This window comes from Neodiprion virginianus, chromosome 4 (assembly GCF_021901495.1).
Source record: "Neodiprion virginianus isolate iyNeoVirg1 chromosome 4, iyNeoVirg1.1, whole genome shotgun sequence".
Classification (NCBI taxonomy): Eukaryota; Metazoa; Arthropoda; class Insecta; order Hymenoptera; family Diprionidae; genus Neodiprion; species Neodiprion virginianus.
In genome coordinates, this window is record NC_060880.1 from 7,086,294 (window position 1) to 7,110,471 (window position 24,178).

The following is a 24,178-nucleotide window of genomic DNA, read 5'->3' on the forward strand; positions in this document are numbered from 1 at the left end:
ACAAATGCAATAAGCTCGTACTTGTACCTTGCATTTATCGTTAAATTTGATTCAATTCAGCCTCCAGATTTGATCGAAAGTTAGGAAGCATGCGAACCGACTACGAGCAACGTCCACAAATCACAACCGTTGACTGAAAACTGTTATCCCAACGGAACGGTTTCGTGTATCACATGAAATTGCGTGTCGATAAAAAAACTACCGCATTACTGTCACGGCTTTACATAGCCTCAGGCTTGCTTACTTACAGAGTAATGATCGCGATATTTTTCCCAAGAGCAAGCGTTCGAAACCCCGATTCCTCTAAAGTTAATCAAAAGTTTGCACCAAGTTCAGCCTGTCTCGAAACTACACAGAAAAAATTGAACGTCGTATAAACCGTGTCGAAAAAAACGGGGCGTTAATCATTTGTCTCGTCACAACCAACTGCCGATCACTGATTCAAACAGTGCTGCCCTCTTTCGGAATGCTTACAAAGCGTTGGAAAGTCGAACAGGTCTCGAGTTCGACTTTCGGCCACCGAATGTCGCTCCGATAGATTTAAAAAATGTATGGATCAGCCAATAGACGTTGGGTGGAAACTTGGAAAGTGTCAACTGTGTGTGCGTCACTGGCAACTATAGTCTGACTATTCATTCGGCCACCTCACACAGCCAGAGATTGAGTCGACTCACCGACTCGGACCGCGGCATTGCGTGGATCATTCATTAGTCAACCAGAGTTGGGTGTAACCCGTGTAACCGCAAATTCAAGCAATGTTATGATGTGCGTTATCAAGTACGTCGTTCTTCTCTTCACCCTCGTATCAGTGCCGAGAACAAACGGATGTAAGTTGAAGCGATGAGCTTATTCGAAAACAATTGAACCGAAGCATGTAGCTCTGATTCCGATAGACGAAATAATATTGTTTCAAACGTGAACTATCCCTTTGGGCCAAGCCCATATAACGCTCAACATGGCGTTGGCTTGCTCCAAGCGGCGACGTTATTCCGAAGACGAATTATCCAACCCTTGATTCTCTCATCCTCGCCAAATTACGCCGAGGTAAAACCTGACGCTTCGTAGTTTATTGTTGTTTTTTTTTTTCTTTCAGATGATTACGATTGCGGCATGCCACTGCTTGAGAAGGCTCAACTAAAGGCTACATCATCCCTGTCCGAACGAGGACCCGAAAATGCCAGGCTTAACGGTAAAAATTTTTATAATATCGTTTGATTTTTACGTCGAAAGACACAGGGCGAGACTAAGTCGGTTTAGCTGAATCCAAAATCGAACCAAACATGTGGATGTGGTGAAAATACGCCTGCCTTGAATACTGTGTTGTTGTTATACCGTAGCTTCTTCTTGTTGTCGGCTACTAGCTTTTCTTCTTATTACTCTTGATGTTGTAATCTCAAATTTACTTTCTTTCAATGAATCTTCGCTGGCACAAATATCGACTTCTTTGATTTCAATTATTCTCCAAACCTACAAAAAATTCTCATTGTTTATTAGTTCATTCAAACGAGAGGTTTGCAGGGCAGTCTTGCAAGCATTTATGTCACATACTCAGGGCTGATAACAATTCACTTTTGTTAATTCTTTCTATACGTATTGATCGCATCTTCTGTTACAATCATCTGACACGCTTCAAGTTCCTACTAACGATAAATTATATACTATACTATTCACGTTCAAATTTGTCAGGTCAGAATAATCATATTGAAATTTTACAAGTAGGTAATAAAAAAAAATTCACCTAATCGTGTAACAGCAAGGTTCTAAAGAAACTATACAATTTTTGTCACCACAAAATATATCTAAAACAAGCTTGATCAGCCGATTGAAAGAAATCAATAAAATGGTACAGTACACTTTCCGTAACTTCCTGCTCTCAGAACACTGAGGCCTAAGCTTTTATAGTAAGAAAAAATCAAAGTTGAATAGTACCCTGACTAAGCAAGATTATCTTTTTTTTTAATAATATACCAGTGTTTAACACATCGTGACATTGAGACATAAATTTTCATGAAACGATACGCGAACAAAGTAATCGCTAACAAACGACGCACGTTGAGTTTCCCCAGTAGAAATAGAAGTAACTTTTTTATTGCGAAAAGTATTTAGTCAACTCGATGAATGCATTGTACGTACTTCTCTGCATCAGGTAATCACTCCTATCATTTTTATCAAAATTAGTGCTATCAGCCCTGTACGCATCATTCTAGATATACTAGCACTCATCCATCAGAAGATAAGCATGTAACGCTTTGAATCCTTGCCTTTATCGCCTCGTCAATACTTAGGGTTGTTGCAACCTGAGAAATTTCTAAGATTTGCAAAAATATATTGAAACCAAGATCTGAGACAATATTATACGCTAATATGGGTTTTATTTAGAATTCTAATTTCTGTCATAGACTGTGACTGAAAGCGTCAATATGAAAAGTTGTAATGCAAGAATCTAATGTGTGAATTAAAAATTTGTAACAATCCTGTATCACTTTCACTTATATCCACATTACGAAAGTGACCAGGTATTATTTTAACAGTAGATAATTTTTAGCTCAAAACATCAGTTGGTTTCTTACATGTAGATAAGAAGTTTTATAGCATAGAAAAATGAGACAATTTTGAAGTTCAAACCTTGCAACAACCCTGATTTATTTCCATATATTCAGGTTCAACCTTAGGTCTGAGTTTGGTAATCGAATAATAGCCAGAAAAAAAGTAAAATTGCGTCTTGTATATTTGCTTCAGGTGGATACTAAGAAGTCCCAAAATTTTACAAAACGGAGCCTGTCGTAGAAGTCCGCTGTGAAACAGTTTAATTATATATTGAAAAAAGAAAGAACGTAACTTATTTCAACATATCTGATTCTTGTTATGATAAAAATGGCAAGGTCGAGTGTTCGATGGGCGTTCAATTGGCTGCAATGGGATCCAAGTGAGACGGAATTCCTAAAAGCTATTTCTTGCATACAAATCGAAGAGAAGGAAAGAATCGGTAGATTCGTGTTTAAAAAAGATGCGAGAGCTTCTCTTGTCGGCAGATTGTTGATGCGTAAATTTGTAAATGAGTACGGCAATATTCCCTACGGTGACGTATCGTTCGGTAGAGATGAAAGTGATCGGCCCTTCGTGAATGGCGACGTTAAGAATCTAAACTTCAACGTGTCCCATCAGGGAAGCTACACAGTCATTGCTGGGGAAGTTAGAAATTTACTGTTAGGAGTCGATGTAATGAAGCTTGAGTACACCGGTGGTAAAAACTTGGCTGAATTTTTCCGAATTATGAATAGAAATTTTACACCTACAGAGTGGAACTCGATCAGAGGAGGTAACTCAAAATCTGAAATGGATCAAGTATCTATGTTTTGTAGACATTGGTCTCTGAAGGAAAGCTATGTCAAAGCTATAGGCGTAGGAATAGCTATGGATTTATCAAGAATTTCATTCAAAACAAATTCGCCCTTAGTGGCGGGTCAGTTAGTTACGGACACTGAACTCTACTTAGACGGGGTGAAACAGAACTGGCTCTTTGAAGAATCGTTACTTGATTCAGATCACTGCGTTTCCGTTGCCTTACAAGAAAACAAATCTGCCCCAGAATCTCGCGGTATTAAATTTGAAACAATGAACTTTGAAAAGCTAATGGAAAATTCAGTTTCCCTTCATTCATTGGACCTCGAATATTGCAAGAAATACTTTGCCAAGCCCGAGCAGCCCGAGAAAAGATTTAGCTAGAGAAGTTTTGTTATCTTTATTAGTAAATAGTGTTGAATGTGAACGAGTATTCACAAAATGAGAATTGTCATCGCATTTAAATATCGACAAACCCATATCTTATTAAAAATACGTGATTTATTATTATTATTATTATCTGACGTAACAACCGATAAGCATTGTACGATTATTATTGAATCAGTGGGTAAATAAATAAAGGATTACATACAGCCGAACCAGCCATTTATTTTTGAAAATATGTTAGATTTTGCATTCCAGCTTCCTCTATTATTTAGACTAACGTGATGGCTATTATTTAGACTACCGTCAATCGACCAAAGCTAGACTGAAACAATGGTAGGCTTTGACAAGTGTTTGAACTTGATCAATATTTATTTCTCTTTCATAATTCAGTTCCCTCTCCACTTGTATCTCTATATATTTTATGCAAACAACTTTATTGATTGGCATCAAACTAAGCCAGATGTTCCCTGTACAATGTTTCATGCTTCTGACTAATTTTACATTCTGAGTCCTTGAATTTCAAATTACTATAGGTAAAACTGAGGTAAAGTTCAATGAAACTGGAACAAACTTTACCCCCGCATTATTTTCTGTAAATCGTTAGTAATAACTTTGAATCTATCTATCCATCCACCTTCTATTAATAGTACGACCGTAGCAGAATAATCAGTTGTTCAGCTAAATATATATCTAGTCCAAGTTTAATGCGAGGAGAAGTTTACTACTCGGTTCGACTGTATTAAGATTTTCTTTGTAGCAATTAAAGGATAGTCTGAAAAGTATTTTTCCGACAATTATTTATCACCTTTGCCAGAGGCTAGATCTTTGTGTGTTATTATTTATTACCTCGTACTATTGGAAACATAGTAAATGCCTAGTTAAGTTCAGTTTGAGTTGCTTGCATGCGTAAAATATTGTTGGGACATAGGCGGAAACGCATGGACAGCTAGCAGCTCTGATTTTGACCAATACCTCATCATCGAACTGAACGAAGTGATGAACTTGACGTCCATCGCCACCCAGGGACGTTCGCACTCGAGCGAATATGTGATGGAGTACGGTATTAGCTATGGCACAAACGGTCTTGACTATGCTGATTACAAGGAGGAAGACGGCAACACCAAGGTAATTTTCAGCGATTACAGAAGGCTATCATTTCGCAGCGTATCTGTGTGTTTGGCATTCTTTCACCTAATGTATCATTCCAAAAAGTGACGAAACAGCTGACTGGCTGAGTGCAAGACGAACGCGTTTGATATATATATTTTAAGTTATTTTATCAATATCCCTCTTATTAATCCAATAATAAATCGTTGATGGTCTTAACGGGCTTAAGGGTCGGTGTAACAATAATGTATGATACACGATGTGAGTAATTATGCATGAGTAATCTATCCGCTTGCATGGTAGTAGTGGAAATTAGTGTAATCGCCGCTGAAAGATCCTGCCCCCTACATTGTATCACCTTGGACTGAAAATGAAGGATCATGAAAGAGACTATTGTGCGAAAAGAAAAACATTGTACAATCGTTATACTTATGTGTTTCTGAGCCTGTTTCACTTTTTCTGCTTCTCTTCTACTATCTGCTTTCAACAACAATTGGATACGGGCTGGGAATTGCAGGGGATTCGGCATGGTCACCGGACACCAGCAGCTACGATCAGCATCTGACAATGAAGCTGAAAGAAAGATACGATATACGCAGTATTGCGACACGTGGTCGTGCACATACTAACGAATTCGTAACCGAATATATTGTCCAATATTCAAACGACGGTTCGGCCTGGACAAGTTATGAAAGCGAAGATGGTGTGGACGAGGTACTGAGAAAGAATATTGGAAAAAATCAATTGATATTTTTCGCGTTTGGTACTCTAAAAACCTTTGATATACATATACTACTACTTTCGAGTGTTTGTTCGATGGATGTTTTTCTTTATTAGGCAGTACCAAACGATACGCAGTACAACGATATTCAAAGAAATATTTAATTTTCCAATAATCCATCCAGCCACTATCGCATAATTTATTATTTCACTTTTGTGACTAACACTTTATCTAATACCAACTTGCTGCTACACAATTGCACAAATTCTTGTTTCACCACGTATGCATATGACAGTAGCGGTAGAAATTTTTGACAATAATCTTTTCACTAATAAATCAATTTCTGTGGCAATATGATCAGTTTCGGTGTATAACTTATCTAACAAGAGGGAAGAAATTAAACTAACACTTTTCCCAACTGGCCTGCTAAATTGTCATTCCCTTACAGATGTTCAAAGGCAACGTAAACGGAGATATGATTAAATTGAACAAATTTGAGGTGCCTATAATTGCGAGATGGATTAGAATAAATCCAACTCGATGGAGGGATAGAATATCCCTGCGCGTTGAGCTCTACGGATGCAATTATGGTATTAGCTACACTCTATATCAAAATCATTTTATCTGTAGTATTGGAATAGCTTGGATCCTTTCTCACGATTCAACTCTATCAACTAATTTTAGTATCTGACGTGCTGTCCTTCAATGGCTCATCGCTCGTACGTTGGGATCTTCTTCGAGAGCCAATCGAAACGGACAGACATTCGCTCCGTTTTCGTTTCAAAACTAACAATGCCGACGGAGTGTTGGTGTACTCTCGTGGAACGCAAGGGGACTTTTTAGCCTTACAATTGCGAGACAACAGAATGCTGCTAAACATAGACTTGGGGTCTGGTGTCATGACGAGTTTATCCGTCGGAAGTCTGTTGGACGATAATATGTGGCATGATGTTGTAATATCCAGAAACAGAAGGACGATTTCGTTCTCAGTTGACAGGGTATTAATCAAAGGAAGAATCAAAGGGGAGTTTTACCGTCTTGACTTGAACAGAGCTGTACGTAACTTTCTTTTTTTTAAATCCATCGCAATCAGGGTTTAACTTTGAAAATAAATAGAACAAAAATAAACACCGTCTCTCGTTTGTTAACAGTTCTTCATCGGCGGGGTGCCAAATAGGCAAGACGGCTTAGTGGTAAATCAAAATTTCACCGGATGTATAGAGAACTTTTATCTAAACACTACCAGTTTCTTCCATGAGCTTAAAGAAACTGAAATAACTGGCGAAAATCTTAGATACCACAAAGTGAATACGATTTACTACTGTCCAGAACCTCCTATAATTCCAATAACATTCTTGACACCGCAATCATTCGCTCGACTGAGAGGGTACGAAGGAGTTTACTCATTAAATATTTCGCTCGCATTCCGAACGTACGAACATCAAGGAATGATTATGTATCATCAATTTACTTCTCCTGGATACGTAAAAGTGAGTGATAATTGTAATGCTAATCATTTTTCAATCGATAAACATGTACTCGATTGAATACAAGTGACATGACTACTTGTGTTTGTAGCTGTTCCTCGAAGAGGGAAAAATAAAAGTGGAAATACAAACCCAAGGTAATCCAAAAGTGATATTGGATAACTTTGACGACATGTTTAATGATGGAAAATGGCACCAAGTTGTACTGACGATACAGAAAAATAGCCTCACACTCAATGTGGATGGTCGTCCAATGCGGACGCGACGTTTACTGGATATGACAACAGGTTCGTTATACTTGATTGGTGGGGGCGTATTCGGAACAGGAACAAATCGAGGATTCGTTGGATGTATGAGAATGATTACCGTTGACGGAAATTATAAACTACCTACCGATTGGAAGGAGGATGAATACTGTTGCAAAAATGAAGTTGTCTTTGATGCTTGTCAAATGACAGATCGATGCAACCCTAATCCCTGCAAACATGCAGGAATTTGTCGTCAAACCTCCGACGAGTTTACATGCGACTGTACAAACACCGGCTATGCAGGAGCCGTCTGTCATACATGTATGTAGCAAAGTGTTATGAAGTTTCAAACGACCCTTTTGACTCTGGATGACCTGAGCATAAAACTGATTTCAATTTCTGTTTAGCCCTGCATCCGCTGTCGTGCGAGGCCTACAAGAATACAAATTCTGTTAATCAGAGAGCTGAAATAAAAATTGATGTTGACGCAAGCGGGCCTTTACGCCCGTTTCCTGTCACGTGTGAATTCTATGCCGATGGAAGAGTAATGACTGTTCTCAGACATAGTAATGAGCTACCAACACCAGTTAACGGGTTTGAAGAACCGGGAAGTTTTATTCAAGACGTGAATTACGATGCCGATTTTGACCAAATCGAAGCTTTGTTGAATCGTTCCACCAGCTGTTCGCAAAGAATCAATTACGCTTGCAAAGAGTCGAGACTTTTCAACTCGCCAGGTTTGTAAAACCGAATACCGAAGCATATAAATAAAATTTCACTGACCATAGCTAAATAATAATTTCCAATAATTTGTCTCACAGTTCCGATAACCGAAGATTTCCGACCAAATTCATGGTGGGTCAGCAGAGGCAATCAACGCATGGATTACTGGGGTGGTGCGCTCCCAGGGTCTCGTAAATGCGAATGTGGAGTTCTTGGAACTTGTGTAGAACCGACAAAGTGGTGTAATTGCGACTCAGGGCTTGAGAGCTGGCAAGAGGATGGCGGTGACATTACCGAAAAACAGCATCTGCCTGTGAAGCAGTTACGGCTTGGTGATACTGGAACGCCACTTGATGAAAAAGAGGGAAGATATACTCTCGGACCTTTGATCTGCGAAGGCGATGGTAAACAAAAAAAACTATAATTATCTGCGGTAACACTGATCATCGTCGACTCTTTTCTAATTTACCCTATCAAATTTCTCTGTAAGGTACCGAATTACCGTGGGTACATTTGGGTAAGCAGAAGATCATCCATCTGCTAATATAGGAATCAATTGAAGTGCCTAGGTTAACGGTAGCTTTAAAATTCCCATAGCTGACACGAGTATAGTTGTTGTAACAATCTCCAATCCTGTAATTAATTTATTCAACAACTTTGTTTGTCTTATTTTTGTCTATTTGGACTCTCACCTTTCTAAAAGTAATTCCAAAGCAGCATAGACGATTAGCCTCATCCAACAATAATTACCCTTGGCAGAATATTTTCAAACATTTGCCAGTTTGACAAAGGAGCATTTCTGTATATTTTTCTACCCGCACACAGAATCCCAACGAAATCTTGTGTGTAAAATCGAAACGTACTTAGGGAACCTAGAAGTATGTGAACCATATTGAATGAACCATACGATTATTAAATTTCGTCACCCAATTTGTACTTACCATAAATCATTTTAAACCTATTTAAACAAATATTCAATGAAAATAATGCAAAGATAAAATTAAGAATACTGATATATTGACAGTTACGAAATGAAAGGAAAAAGAACGGAAATAACTGAAACACATTTCAATTCAAACTGCGTGACAAATCACAATTTTCATTTCAGATCTGTTCAAAAACGTTATCACGTTTCGCATTGTTGATGCTACGATTAATCTACCAACATTCGACATGGGTCACAGCGGCGATATTTATTTTGAATTTAAAACCACAATTCAAGATGCAGTGATCATTCATAGCAAGGGACCTACAGATTACATCAAAGTATCTATTCACGGAGGAAACCAAATTCACTTCCAATATCAGGCTGGAGGTGGGCCGCTGGCTGTTAGCGTTCAAACATCGTACAGCCTAGCCAACAATCAATGGCATTCTGTATCTGTGGAAAGAAACCGCAAGGAGGCCAGAATTGTTATCGATGGAGCTCTTAAGAACGAAGTCAGAGAACCACCTGGCCCGGTCAGAGCGCTACATCTTACCTCTGATCTTATAATCGGAGCAACGATTGATTACAGAGATGGCTACGTCGGATGCATCAGAGCGATGTTATTGAACGGAGTGTTACAAGATCTGAGAAGCCATGCTAGAAGAGGAATCTACGGCGTGAGCACCGATTGTGTAGGGAGATGCGAAAGCAGCCCGTGTCTGAACAATGGAACATGTTTGGAGAGATTTGACGGATACACGTGTGACTGCAGATGGACAGCTTTTAAAGGACCAATTTGTGCAGATGGTAAGTTAATTTATCTATAGGTTTTACGCTTTTATGAGACAACTAATACAGTACACATCTTTGATCAGAGATAGGTCGTTAAAATTTTGTTTCCTTATGTGTTTTCAGAAATTGGTGTAAACATGCGACAGAGCTCGATGATTAAGTACGATTTCATGGGAAGCTGGCGTTCTACTATAGCTGAAAAAATTCGCGTTGGATTCACAACGACGAATCCCAAGGGTTTTTTGATAGGTCTATTTTCTAACATATCCGGCGAATACATGACGATAATGGTATCCAACAGCGGACATCTCCGTGTCGTTTTTGACTTTGGTTTTGAAAGACAGGAAGTAATATTCCCTGATAAAAACTTCGGCTTAGGTCAGTACCACGACGTCAGAATAAGCAGACAAAATTCCGGGGCAACCCTGGTCATACAGGTCGACAACTACGAGCCAAAACTTTTCAATTTCAACATCAAGGCTTCTGCCGATGCTCAGTTCAACAACATCCAGTACATGTACATCGGTAAAAACGAATCTATGACCGAGGGATTTACTGGCTGCTTGTCTAGAGTTGAGTTTGACGATATTTACCCGCTGAAGCTTCTCTTCCAAGAAAGCGGACCAGCCAATGTAAGATCGTTGGGCAGTCAGCTGACGGAAGATTTCTGCGGAGTTGAGCCCGTTACTCACCCGCCGAATATAGTTGAAACTAGACCACCGCCGCAAGTCGACGAGGACAAACTGAGGGCAGCTTACCATGAAACTGATACAGCCATACTGGGAACTGTACTGGCTATCTTACTGATAGCTCTGATAATAATGGCAATGCTTATTGGCAGGTACATGTCCAGGCATAAGGGAGAGTATCTAACGCAGGAAGACAAAGGAGCCGAAATGGCTTTGGACCCAGATTCCGCAGTCGTCCATTCCACGACCGGTCACCAAGTTCAAAAAAAGAAAGAATGGTTTATTTAATTTTAGTACACTGCCCCCGATTCTATCGTGCCGAAAATGTGTACGATTCAATGCTTTTTATACAGAAAAACGTCTTTTATAAAATAGCTGACTGTTTGTCACGTCAAACGTGGAATCTCTGTATACAATAAACACGAACATACAGTCGACATAATTTGCAAATTGAATTTCAAACTACTTATGAAGGAATAATTCGTCAAAAAAAGACACTAAACTATTATTCGGTTTCATTTCAATCTTACGGTTTGACGTAGTTAAGAAAAAGTTGAACTTTCAGAAATCCGGATTTTTTTTATCATCTTTTCATCGTCACGTAATCAAAAACTCATCTTCTTTCGAGCAATGTCCAAATTAGAATTTATAATCAAGATTTTATTATTAATTGTCGATTGCTTGGTTCAGTCTGTTAGTTTATACAAATCCATTGATTAATATATACCCATTTTTACACTAGATTTATAATTTCTTAGCATTTAAATTTTATCTCATTGGTAAAACAAAATGGAAAGAAAAACAATAATAATTATAATAAGCAGAGACTTGCTTCTCAGTTGATGTACAAACATTTTCTACTGCTAACAATTATTTGATATTATATTTATCTTTCTGTCCTTTATTATCATAATCTCTACTAGTTGTAATAATTACCGTCCAACGTGCATCTAACGAAAATATACTTTGTATTATTATTATTTTTATTATTATTTTATATTTTTTGATCTTTTTTGTTTACAAATACTATTATCTACATCACTTGTGTTAAAATTATTTATCGAATTTAATGTCATTCCCTCGATTTTCACTCAAAACAATCTGGTTTGCATATAAATTACTTGTTTGTTTTGTACATACTCCATTCTACATAATGATAGTAAATTTTAATTCTGGGTTGTGGTTCCTGTAAGATTGTATGCCATATCTAACTTCGCGCCAATGATGTATCGGTACAAATAAAGCTGACAGTACTTGGAATAATAAAATATCTTGTTGCAGAATAATGTCATAAATAATAATGAATGTCAGTAGAGATATCGCAGATTTTCCACTAACAGGCAATTATCTATCGTACTCTTTGTTCCAGACAGAGATTGAACCACAACCTTTAATTTATGATTTGTAGTTGCGCTTACACATTATGAATTGCAGAAATAAATATAAATAAAATTCTGATACATTCCGAAAACAAAAAAAGTGTACACATATTGTTTCAATTTTTTTCATAACACGCCTATTATGTTAGCCTTACTCTAGACGAAGAAATACATGGATCTGAAAAATTGTGATATATCATTTAAAATGTCTGAACTGGCAAAAAGAAAATATCAAATCGTAAGAAATCTTTGTTCCATCAAATGGCTATCAGTAGCACTTATAGAAGCTTAACTATCCAACAATGGTAATACATAGATTATAAATTAATTATTTATTGGGAGTATGCAAATATTCATTGATTTATTGAACTATATTCTCATAGGGAATACGGTTTCTTTTTCCTGTTATTCAAGGCATAGATGATAACGTGACTACTTGCTTAGAATTGATTATTTTTCACTCAAATTCCTAGCTGTGCCTTCAGACTGAGTAACAGGGTGCTAGCGTAGGAATGTTTCTCAGTGACGATAATTACGTAGACTTGAGAATGTGAAGTGAGATCTACAAAATTTTTTAGATGGAAAAAGTAACTTCAACTGCCTGCATCCAATAAACTCACAATAAAACTGTAAATACGTTCAGTAAACAGTTCGATAAAAGAAACCCTTTGCTCATTTGGTTAATTATACCAAGTGTCAAATTTTTTAATAGTTGTGTTCGGTACTGCTCAGAGTCGTACCAGCTAGAACCTGCTTTTTTAACTTTTGAATATTTTATATATTATCCTGATTGCGGCATAAATGTAGTAGTGCAACGAATAAGTTGTGAAAATTCACACCAAAAACAAACAAGTTGGAAACTGTTTGTAATTGCACGCCATGTCGAAAGAAAAAAGTGGGAACAGATCGGACTGGACGTGTAGAATAATTTCAATATGAATACTAACACTCATATTATGAATGAGATGAATTGAAGCACCATTCGAATCACACACTGAGTAAATCACATAACACTACGATAAGTTTTAAGTTGCGTGGTGTTTGTAATGAAAATTATAGTGGTAATGACACCAATTTTGTAGAACTAGGAAGTTATTTGGCCCAATGACTTTTGTAAGAATAAATATTTATAGTGAAAAATTCGACATGTTATTAAAGTTACTCCTAAACATCCCATTCCAACTGTATTTATAGCACCTGAAAGACTAAATTGATATTATTCACACCTCATTGCTGAAAATAAATGAAAATTAAAGAATGTAACTTGTCAACTCAGCGAACATTATTGAGATGATCAAAATTCTCTCCGCACGTGAAGTTATGTTGAATATATACAGCTCTAGCGATGATCCCCACAATTTCAATATCTTTCAAACTCTCTTTACATCCACAGCGTGCGGATGAACAGAATCTTACTACCTACTGAATCTGGGAACGTAAGGATTCATTCTTGCAAGAAGAAGGCAGAGATTTGAGGTACAGTCACACTTTGTAAGACTCTTCAAATTCAAATTATAAACAAAGAAAAATATTAGTTTCTCGAAAAAAATAATATCGTGCATGTCTTGATGTTTGATTTCACATTGATGAACATTAATCAATCAGAAATGAGAAAAATTTTTAAAAACTTTCAATGACGAAGTGCAATTTGAATAAGCGAATTATTTGTTGCTCAGATATTTAATTGCTGATCAAACTGCACTCATTATTTTTACACATGTTGCGCAAGTTCCATATGCGGTACTACTTAATTGGATTATATACATATTATTTATAAACTCAATGCATGCAATTCATTCTTGGATATAATGAAAAGTTACACTGTAGTAAATCACAATATCGTACATATAAAATATAAAAAAATGTATATTTGAATCAATGGAATACAAAAAATTCAGAGTAAACCCAATAATAGTGATGCATGACTTAAGATTAAAAACAAATAATATTTTCCAACGCTAGCCACTCGTACTTTCGATCGCTATCCGTGCGTAAAATCGCATTTTACGCACTAGCTGCATAATATACTGTTAATGAATACGGTGGGCAAATTGAAATTCGTTACACAATTTAAGTGTGAACCTTGTCTACGTAGAAACGTGAACGGCCGAATGCAAAATTATTCAATGTATGGGGAAAAAAAAGAAAAGAAAAATTAGAAATCGGTTCAAATTTTTTAAAATAGTTCTAAAAGCACCGAGTGAAGCACCGACTTATTCTGTACGATTAAAAAGGTCTTCAAAAGACATGTCAAACACCGTCATAGTAATTCAATATTACACCAGTTCAATCAATGCTAGTTATCGCAGATTGAAAATAAAATTTCCGTGTAAACAAAATATCTTTACAAGATTTCGTTGGAATCGGAATTATGATATTTTCGCCCATATACGTTTTTACGTCGACACGCCCGTATGAATTTTTCAACAACTGCTTTACATGTCGTATGCACGATAAAAGTGGAATTTCGTGCTGAGATACTTGATGTGAGATTTTTACAATCTTCTCCCATGTGTGATGAAGTGACCGACGTCCTTCCAGCATGGCAATATTCATGCATATATGTAAGTGTTGTTTATAATTAATTAATAATAGAGCAACCAATAACTCTTGGTCAATATTCTCTAACGTAAATAGAAACTCAAAAACGTTGAAAAACAACCGTAACCCTAATTTGTCAGTTGTAAAAAATGGATGTGTAGTACTTCAATACAAAATGTGGCACTAATTCTTAGATCTACATATTATAATCAAATACGGGATCTAACAGCCTATATTCGACAATATATGTTTTCGAAAAAATCATCAATTATTTATTTTTATGCAACTACGATTATTAATAAAAAATAACGAAGTCATGTAACTATCTTTAAAATGTTATGAAAAAAGGCTACGCGATTAGTTGAATTTAGAATTGTCATGTAATTGATAAAATAAATATTATATAAATAAAACAGTTTCGTAAAATTCATAAATTTTGGAATAAATTGTCGTCATTCATATGTTGACAACCATGAGCTATCAAATTGTATTATTATCAACATCAATTGTCCGAAACTTTTGTGCCAGGGTTTCTCGAGTCATTAGATATCTGCAATTTCTCTAGTGGCAATTTTGTTACAATTGGATAGTCTTCATCTGGAATCAAACGAATCAAAAAATCACTCAATAATCATAAATGGGTTACCCAGTTAACATACAGCATGTGGTTTATGAGTAACTGTAATGATTTCGAAGTGATAGAAATCCAGTTTTTAAGACATCTATCATATATATATATACATATATATACCGTAGAAAGAGAAACAATTATAACTGAAGAACCAATTTTAAACTTATCTCACCTGAATCATTGTCGCTAAGTTGACGTGGCGAGAGTCTGCAGCCCCTTGCCAGATAAGATTGTAGCTTACCCACACTCGCTAATATTAGTCCCAAGAAAGGTGGCGAAGGATTGAGGGGCCGAGACAAATATTCGGGATGATATTGAGTTGCTACATAGTAACGATGACCTTCCAATTCGACTACCTCCATTCTCACTTTGTCGTCGTCATGTCCTGTCGCAGTCAAATCATAAATTCAGACTATGCGTTATTCAGATTGTGAATAGAATATGGTCAAAATTTATAATATTCAATATTCAGAAACAGTATAATTAGTTTGACCCGTTTACTGCTAATTAGTATTACGCCTTAGAACTTACCAACAAATTTCAATCCGGCGGCTTCGAGATCTGCAACGTATTTTGGATTCACTTCATATCGATGCCTGTGTCTCTCCTCAATGTCGTCTTTATTACCATAGAGTTGTTCTGCAGGAAAAGGTAAAGAATAAGATTGTTAAATACTCTATTGAAATATGCGTTGCAAAAATTTTCAGAACCAGGAGTGTGCAGAAAATTCTGTGCAACAATATTGGAAAATTACATTCCACTTTCGTAAATGCTTGTAATTACTTATGACGGAATTAGCCGCTGTAAATCTAGTTCGCCTCTTTCCAAGTCTCATCGTTCCACCCATCTGACCCTGATTGTGCTCCGGCATGTCAATGACTATTGGATGATTGGTATCTGGTTCAATTTCCGTGCTATTAGCTCCAATCAAATGAAGAACATTCCGAGCGAATTCAATAACAGCTGCTTGCAGCCCCAAGCATATTCCAAGGAAAGGTTTATCGTTTTCTCTGCACCATTTACACGCCTCCATCTTCCCTTCTATTCCGCGCTTTCCAAATCCACCCGGCACAATCACGCCGCTACACACATTTAAATATTAGAATTTCAAGATTTTGTTAACTTAGTCGATGTACGGCATAATTTTTTGCTATAATTAAGCTTTACGATAAAATCAGTAAACAAAATGACTTACTCGCTCTTGCAAAGTTTTTGCCATGCTTCATGATACAAGACTGGATTTTCTGCTTTTGTAGCCTGTTCCAAACTGGCAGCTTCAATGTACTGAAGCAAATATTTTCATTATAATGTCAATTATGAAGATGAAACGTATACGAGTTTTTAAAGGAATTGATTAACTTTTCAATGTTAATTAGTGAATACCCAAATTTAAAGAACTCACGGTTAAATTCAATTTGTAGCCAGCTTGTACAGCTGAATGTTGCAATGCTTTAGTGACCGACGCATAAGAGTCCTCCAATTTAGTGTATTTCCCAACGAGACCAATATTCACTTCTTTACGCAAATGGTCAATGCGTTCAGCGAGATCTCGCCATTTTCGCATAAAATGGCGAGGTCGTGGCATACTGATATTTAATTGCAGCCTATCGTTCAGGAACTCGATAATCTTTTGATGCTCCATCAGTAATGGAACACGATAAATCGAAGACAAATCATGAATGGTTATCACCTATAGAACGAAAGTATTATTAATCAGTGAAAATCTGAACACCATTATGCTGTCAATAATTGCACTCAGTGCTGTGTATTGGTTAAATGAATTAATTGCAACAATCGTAATTACCTGCTCAGGGGCAACATGACAGAAATTAGAGATTTTCTCCTTCACCGAATCACCAATGGGTTGATCGGATCGGCAAACAATTAAATCTGGTGACAGACCCAAGCCGCGCAACTCCCTGACACTGGATTGAGTTGGTTTTGTTTTAGGCTCACCGGTAGAACGAGGCTGAAAGTTCAAGAAATTTATTTGTAACATTAATTGTATTGCTTCGGTCGAACCATTCCAATCTTGATAATTACAACTTTTTGTTTCAAGAAAGAATTTGTTTAAGAATCTGTAATATAGATAATCTCTGCGTTTGGATTTGTGACAATAGATATATCCAATTATTCTCATGTCGACATTATTACTAGGCCTACAAATATACCTGAGGAACAAGAGATACATGAGCACAGCAAAAATTCTCCCTCTTTACTCTGAACTGAAATTGTCTAAAAGCTTCAACAAAAGGCATTCCTTCGATGTCTCCAATAGTCCCACCGAGTTCGACAATGCAAACCTAAAACAGAAGAAACAATCCAGAAAATAAATACTCCGCAATAAAATCACCCTATTTGGAGAAGACGATTCGAATACCTCGGGTTTGTTTCCATCCTGTGTCACGGACTGATGGGCCATTTTTTCTACCCATTCTTGAATAGCGTCTGTGATATGCGGCACCACTTCAGGGAAACACATACATTGTTACAATAACTTTATAACAAAAGGAGATGGAAAATACCATGTATTATAAAACTGGAACATGCATGTACCGATATTTGTATTCTCTGCTCATTGCGCAAACAATGCACTCATAGATAGTGGAGGAGAAAAATTACCTTGAACAGTTTTGCCCAAGTAATCACCACGTCGTTCCCTGGTAATAACAGACTGATATATTTTACCCGTTGTGATGTTATTATCTTTATGGAGAGTAACGTCGAGAAACCTTTCATAGTTTCCCAAATCAAGATCCACCTCGCCTCCATCGTCAAGAACATATACTTCGCCTAAAACAGATTAATCGTGATGATAATAAAACAATCGACTTTGAGTGCGTTTCAATAGATTAGTTGCTTTAAGAATGGAAAGAAATCACGTGAATTTCAACCTCTAGAGGACCGGAAAACCGATAAATCGGCTCACCATGTGATATGAACTTTGTATATAGTTGATACATGATACCCAGACACTGATTTGGGCATTTCTCAAGAGCGATTTTAACTCTCAAATCCCGGTCATCTAACGGTTGAAAGCTAATCAAAAATCAAGTTCAGGCTAATTTGTACAGCGCATGTTATGACTATAGCAGATATATGATAGTTGCACTGTTTCAACTCGAACAAGACCAAAAGAAAGTAGCTGTGCATTCATGGAACAAGAGAACATGTATAATTAATAAACAATCACAGACAATTGAATCATGTTTTTCAAAACAACAGTACAAAAGGTATTGTTTCCACTCACACTGGATTTTTTGTACCAATTATTCCAAGTATAGAACAATAGAACAATTGGTAAATTTTAAAAGGGAAAAATTTGTTTTTTTAATATTGTACCGAGAACCTTTGAACAATTTACTTATTATCGAAATTCAAGCTGATAGCTGACGATGGAATAGCCAAGTGTACCATATGTCTGAATTTCTACATAAATACGAGTGGAAGAAGCAATAAATGATATTGTTATCAACAGGTGAGTCCATTATCTGAAAATGTAATTGAATCAGTCTGTTTTCGTCAATCTTGTTTTAGAATCATGAAAATTTTTGTAGTACGCTATGACCTACGATTCGGAATTTATCAACAGGTGTATACAGATTCAAAGGCAATGCAGTTTCTGCGCTGTTTCGAAAATTGCCAAGGATTAAACTTTTATATTTCGTAAGAGCTGCAATCATTTTGTAATACCCCGACACGTGTTTATGGTGATATTTGATAATTGGGTATTTGCATGATTTTTATATTTCTTAACTTTTGATGTTTTTCGATTCTATACATTTTTTTAGAATTTTTGAAAAAAAAATATTTTGTTTTTGTTTATAAGTATTTAAATAATTTAATAAATAAAAAAAAGGCAATATTTAAATGAATAAGTAGCTCCATCTCGCGTATGTGACGTCACAATGCTGAATTTTTTTGAAATTTTTAGCGCCAAGTTCTCCTGTAAGCACGCCGTACGTGTAATCAGCTGTTGCTCTGTGTTGTGATTGATGAAAAGAACGTCTGATAGTGCTGTTTATTATAAACTAAAGTTATTAAATTATTTAATATGTCATTAAAAAACGATTTTTGTTGGTGTATAGTACCAACTTGTAAAAATACTCAAACTAATGCTTGCTTAACATTCTTAGTATAATACATTGACGTGATCATAACCTCCACACAATTATCCGTGTGAGTTCAAAAAAAAAAACACCACACAAAAATTGATTTCTATTTTAATTATTTTCACCGAAGTCTGACATTAATTATACAATTTATCAAACTTAAAGTTTAAAAAATTTACTTAAAATTTTTTTAGCGCTAGAAAATATTGTACATTACTCTTTGTGGATTCAAATAAACGCGCCAGTAGCAGCACAATGACGTCAAACCAATCACATTCCGTTTTATGTCACGTGACTTTTATGTGATTTAGGACCACTTTTATTTATTAAATTATTTAAATATTTATAAACAAAAACAAAATATTTTTTTTTCAAAAATTCTAAAAAAATTTATAGAATCGAAAAACATCAAAAGTCAAGAAATATAAAAATCATGCAAATACCCAATTATTTTTGTTTGAATCAGCAGAGCAGAACTATATCGATCGAATACATGATATATCGATTGTTGATCGAACCTTTCGAATTCCGAGAAAATCACGTGACCTTAGAAACCGCGCCAAAGAGTGCGCACACGAACAAAATGGCTTCGTAGCGACCGCATGGTCGAGATCGAACAGGGTTGTAAAATTCTTATGAAATACAACAATCATTAGAAATGATAAATTGCCGGCATCGGTAAGATCGGCGACAAACGGACGTCTCGGAGTCTTTGAAATAAACTCACCGTGTTCGTATGGCGAGAATGTCCCTGCGTCTATATTTATGTATGGATCTATCTTGATGGACGTCACATGAATACCGCAGTTCTTCAAAATCGTACCGAACGAACTGGCGATTACACCCTTACCCACCCCACTAATTACACCGCCGGTTACCAATATGTACTTCATTACGAATCGAATCTCGTTGGTTTAACGGGAATTTTCAATCCTCGAACCGTACGTCACAGACCTTTACTCGCGCCACACACACCGTGGTCTGGATTCTGGTTCGACACGATGCGGCGTGGAGATAAAGAACACCGCACAATCGGTTCTGATTGGTCGAACAGATACGTGACGTTACCGGAATTCTCGCACGAGAGGATGTTCGAATACTACACAATATTGATTTACACCCAGCGTTATAATTGTAGATTATAATTACGTAGGCTTTGCAGGGAACGTGTATAGCCCGATGAAGGCGAGGAAAATTTATATAATTTTTTTAAAATGGTTTTCGGGTTTATTTACGATGGAAAAGAGCAGACGCGGACGCGTACGTTCGAAATTGATTTAAACCAATTACGGCGAACACGGCCCGCGCGAATATTTGAATCTAAAAAATGAAAATCATTAGATAACACTAACATCGAACTGACGCATCAAGTTTTTAGAACTTGGGTTATTTTGTTTGGACAACACAATAATTACTCTGAAAAATTTGATAGTCACAGGGTGTGTACTGCAAGCGAGAATTTAGATTTCAGGACTATTCCAGGAATTCGTGGAAAAATAATTAAAAAATTCGAAGATCTTTACTTCGTTTTCTTAAAAATTTTTAAAAACAATATAATTTGGTTAGATGTTAAATAAAAATATATGTAAAGCAGTTTATAATACAGAGTGAATTACTAACGACTGCATGGTTCGTCTGCTAAAATTTAACGCATTCAAGACCGCTTATTATAAATTAAATGTCACAAGTTTCGATCAAAAATGTATTACGTCAACTGTTCCATGATAAATCAAAATATATCAGAATTTTCCAGGACTTAAGGAGCAATTTTTGTTTTTCAGGATAATTACAGGAATTAAGGATATTCGAGGAGCATTAGACAATCTGTAGATAACGTTTTGAGCACGTTGTGGGAATTGTTGAAAGCGATATTGAATTGATCGTGAAAACTGTAAATATACAAAGGTGAAAACCAACAACAATGTTGTTGATTGTTTACGTATCATTGGCGAGTACAGCGACTGATTAATCCAATAATTTTGCATTACGGAAGGTTCCATTCATTATAGAATGTATAACACACTCACGTGTTTACGTGTTACGTTATTGTGTTCGCAAATGCAATTCAGTAGATTTGAAACAAAACTATAATTCGACGAGACTGAATTGAAATTTCGCCAATAAGAAACGAAGCATGGAATCAGTATCGTGATACTTAATTTGGTAATAAAAATGCACCAAAGAAATGGAAGAACTGCGTAAGAAAGTAGAAGTATAAAAAAATCACGCATTCTCGTCTGGCCGACGACCTTCTATGAATGCGTCAACAATGAACTTGTGGATTTTATTGACTTGCGACGAATTACGGAAATTAGTTGTTAAAAATTTATTTTCAAATTTTTGCATCTTATCATGCACGAGGCTAATATTTTCCTTCTCTTCTTTCCATATCTAGATAACATAGTTATATTTTATAAGATATCTATCAAATTAGGCACTACAGATATAAAAAATTATTTTTATAAATAACAAAAGCTCTCACTTCTTACATAAAAGAGAGTAAATATGTATTCTAGTGAAAATACAGAATTCAGACTATTGCTAAGAGCTTGTAAATAAACCATATATTTAATTAAAAAATAGCAGTGTCTAACATTAGATTGGGAAACGATACGGGTACTACGACGAATATCACATTCAACGTTTGTTTTAAATAATAGACACTTCCTGTACAATGGTATACTTTTTTGATCCGCTTAACGTCGTTTTTTACCCTTTACATTCAGACTTTTAAAGTTTCATTGATTCTGTACACATGTTTTGTAATTCAGCAAGTTGTTTCTGCAAGAACGTAGCCCGCGTTTTGTTCAGGGCTAGCCTTGTCTCAAATATTGACACCAAAGGTCTCGTTACAATATCCGTTATATGCGCCAAAGCCCTTGTATGAACTGAAAGAAAGTTTTCAAATTCATGAATTGCAAAATAATAAAAATATTGCTCAGCTTTGCTGACTCTAATTCTGCCTATAGTTGCACCTGTGATTGTACAAACCTGCGCGATTGTGAATAGTAGCCATCAAATCTGGGTGATTTTTACAAGCTTCTGCGCTGTCTTCTTCTTCTTGGACCAAAATCTTTGGTAGATCTGTCATTGTCTAAAGATGTGAAAAAGTTAAAAAAAATATCAGAGATGAGAATATTTCGTATATGTACTGAAACTGCAGCTTGTCACATCAATTTTAGAATACAGTGTTTATGCAATTATTCCAACTCACTTTTAGACACTGTTCCGAAAGGTCAGGGGTGTATAGAATTTCTAATGGTATCTCAGTTGCTTCTCCATTATGCGACTGAAAGCAGGTTACAAGTGCTTCTTGTTCCTGTAAAAAATTAACTTAGATAATGGCGTATCACATCATCATCTTGATCGATCAGTCTGTTAAATGTAGATTTTCGAATTTCGGTCCATTTGAAAGAGTAAAGTCTTATTTTCGTGATATTTTAAGTGGAAATTTTGTATGTAGCATCGTCATCAATCAGGCTTAGAAGCCACTAGATCAATAATTTGCAATTTGCATTATTAAATATTATGAGAAAAGTTTCACCTTCGAATCTTTGCCTTCAGAAAAAACTGAAAATATCAACCCCACAAATCCATGGTCCATTGTCTGATAGGTGGCTTGTGTTCTAACATCTGAAACAAAAGTAAGCAATGAGATCATATGAAATACTACACGGTCACTAATTTACTATTTTCTTGGGTAATTGTTATTCTTACCAACATGTGACGGCCAAACTGTGATATGGGGATGAGAATGGTACCAGCCAAGTACACGCATCGGACGATTAAGTTCAATTGTCAATCGTTCCGCCTCCGCCGCTGCTTTCAAAACTTGTTCCGATGATATTTCTACGCGATCTTTTTTTTTGTCCGATCGCCGCAGTATTTTCACAGCAGATACGTTGGCAATTCCAGACTCTAGCTGTAAAATTTTCAGGTTTTTTAAATCTCTATCTACACTGTCAATGAGCCGTGATCTTCCATCAACAGAATTTTGACGTGTAAGTTTGATGAAAATAAAATTACAATTCATAGAAAACCCAGGAATTATCTCGACGTTTCGATACGAAATATGTAAAACAGTAAAGATCACTTACATTTCCAATGAGCAGTCCCATAACTTCAAAATTCTCTGTCGACAAGGCATGTTGAAGACAGACCATATAAACGTCAGCGTGTAGCTCAACTTTGTGCAATGCAACTTCCATGCTTGCGAGGAAATACTGTTTCTTAAGTTTTTCCCGATTCACTCTGTAAATTCTACATCGACTTTTGGCCCTAATACAACCGAAAATACAACAATTCGCGATCGGTGTATAACCAATAAATCCGTAGCAATAAACAAATTTTCCCTCTACTCCCGCAAGAGGCGTTCAACACTTATGAGTATATATATTACCGACTAAGTCCGCAGTACTAACATGCTTTTCGATATCGAGAATACTTCCAAAACCCAGAGAGCAAAACCCTTGTCAAAGAGCGTAGCGTCGATTCTCGTCTTGCCGCGGAAGCGTCGCTGCGATTAGCTGACATAGGCCATGTTCGTAAATTGACTGACAGTACTCAAAATTCCCTAGGACAGAGTCAGAGCTATTCACGAACTTGGAAGCGCAGAAGAGATAAAAGATTGCTGACAGTACTGTCAGTCAATTTTCGAACACGGCCATAGAAATAAGATGGGGGCCCATAAACCTCAAATTTGGCGTAGATGGCACCAATGTTCTAGGACCATTTGCGAGCGTAAAATCAAACTATCTATTCGTGCCAAAGATGTCAAATGATTTTCGCGACAGTGAATCCGGCAGTTGGACAGTTTGTCAATCAATGGATGAAATAAAAAAATTGTTCCAAGTAACATTTATCGGACATACACACGGAATGAGGCATATGAGGTTGCAATAAAACGAGGTTATGTGGTTCGGCTATACGTTGACTGAGGATATATCTTCAGTCAACGCCTAGTTGAAGCAGTTGAAGTGGCAGAAAAATTGCATTATCAATTTACCGACACCAACCAGTCCAGCCGGTCAGTGTGCATTCTACAGTGCCGACACAGTCAACCAATATACCGACAAGAAGATTTTCTTTCTC

General features: G+C 36.4%; 4 protein-coding genes across 6 annotated transcripts in view; 1 reads left to right on the forward strand and 3 right to left on the reverse strand.

The window, feature by feature from the left end:
- The window catches only part of LOC124301738 (disintegrin and metalloproteinase domain-containing protein 10-like), a 359,750-nt gene extending 359,438 nt beyond the window's left edge, over positions 1-312 (reverse strand). The window contains exon 1 of the mRNA XM_046757113.1: positions 28-312. The gene's annotated coding sequence lies outside the window, so the exon portion shown is untranslated. The remainder of the gene's footprint in view (positions 1-27) is intronic.
- A 276-nt stretch (positions 313-588) lies between these two features.
- LOC124301781 (neurexin-4) lies at positions 589-12,943 on the forward strand. Of its 3 annotated transcripts, none has more exons than XM_046757197.1 (11): positions 589-827; positions 1,094-1,189; positions 5,354-5,550; positions 6,006-6,147; positions 6,242-6,612; positions 6,709-7,047; positions 7,136-7,613; positions 7,700-8,029; positions 8,114-8,419; positions 9,124-9,750; positions 9,859-12,943. In XM_046757197.1, the coding sequence occupies exons 1-11, from the start codon at positions 761-763 to the stop codon at positions 10,710-10,712; spliced, it is 3,807 nt and encodes a 1,268-aa protein (XP_046613153.1). In that variant the 5' UTR covers positions 589-760; the 3' UTR covers positions 10,713-12,943. The 3 variants fall into 3 exon arrangements, with proteins under 3 accessions (XP_046613153.1, XP_046613152.1, XP_046613155.1); XM_046757196.1 differs by lacking the exon at positions 5,354-5,550 and adding an exon at positions 4,658-4,854 and having other exon boundaries at positions 590-827; XM_046757199.1 differs by lacking the exons at positions 589-827; positions 1,094-1,189 and adding an exon at positions 4,717-4,854.
- Positions 12,944-14,593: 1,650 nt separating this feature from the next.
- Positions 14,594-20,085, reverse strand: LOC124301782 (CTP synthase). The gene is made up of 11 exons (XM_046757200.1): positions 19,815-20,085; positions 17,598-17,768; positions 17,356-17,441; positions 17,147-17,278; positions 16,780-16,944; positions 16,378-16,665; positions 16,171-16,259; positions 15,759-16,057; positions 15,507-15,614; positions 15,148-15,360; positions 14,594-14,941 (listed from the first exon to the last, which is right to left on the reverse strand). Exons 1-11 carry the CDS (start codon positions 19,978-19,980, stop codon positions 14,847-14,849), a joined length of 1,812 nt encoding a protein of 603 aa, XP_046613156.1. The 5' UTR covers positions 19,981-20,085; the 3' UTR covers positions 14,594-14,846.
- Positions 20,086-21,398: 1,313 nt separating this feature from the next.
- On the reverse strand, positions 21,399-23,753 carry LOC124302571 (lys-63-specific deubiquitinase BRCC36-like). The gene is made up of 6 exons (XM_046758863.1): positions 23,185-23,753; positions 22,805-23,009; positions 22,632-22,720; positions 22,302-22,406; positions 22,079-22,181; positions 21,399-21,975 (listed from the first exon to the last, which is right to left on the reverse strand). The coding sequence occupies exons 1-6, from the start codon at positions 23,293-23,295 to the stop codon at positions 21,818-21,820; spliced, it is 771 nt and encodes a 256-aa protein (XP_046614819.1). The 5' UTR covers positions 23,296-23,753; the 3' UTR covers positions 21,399-21,817.
- Between the last annotated feature and the right edge of the window lie 425 nt (positions 23,754-24,178).

Coding starts and splice junctions, on each gene's coding strand:
- LOC124301781 (XM_046757197.1), top strand. CDS start 761: ATGATGTGCGTTATCAAGTACGTCGTTCTTCTCTTCACCCTCGTATCA. Junction 1,190..5,353: donor CGAAAATGCCAGGCTTAACG/GTAAAAATTTTT, acceptor TGGGAATTGCAG/GGGATTCGGCATGGTCACCG. Junction 7,048..7,135: donor CTTCTCCTGGATACGTAAAA/GTGAGTGATAAT, acceptor TTGTGTTTGTAG/CTGTTCCTCGAAGAGGGAAA.
- LOC124301782 (XM_046757200.1), bottom strand. CDS start 19,980: ATGAAGTACATATTGGTAACCGGCGGTGTAATTAGTGGGGTGGGTAAG. Junction 17,279..17,355: donor AGGATGGAAACAAACCCGAG/GTATTCGAATCG, acceptor CTTCTGTTTTAG/GTTTGCATTGTCGAACTCGG. Junction 16,058..16,170: donor CAAAAACTTTGCAAGAGCGA/GTAAGTCATTTT, acceptor AAATGTGTGTAG/CGGCGTGATTGTGCCGGGTG.
- LOC124302571 (XM_046758863.1), bottom strand. CDS start 23,295: ATGGAAGTTGCATTGCACAAAGTTGAGCTACACGCTGACGTTTATATG. Junction 22,721..22,804: donor AGTTTGGCCGTCACATGTTG/GTAAGAATAACA, acceptor CTTTTGTTTCAG/ATGTTAGAACACAAGCCACC. Junction 22,407..22,631: donor CTGAAGGCAAAGATTCGAAG/GTGAAACTTTTC, acceptor AATTTTTTACAG/GAACAAGAAGCACTTGTAAC.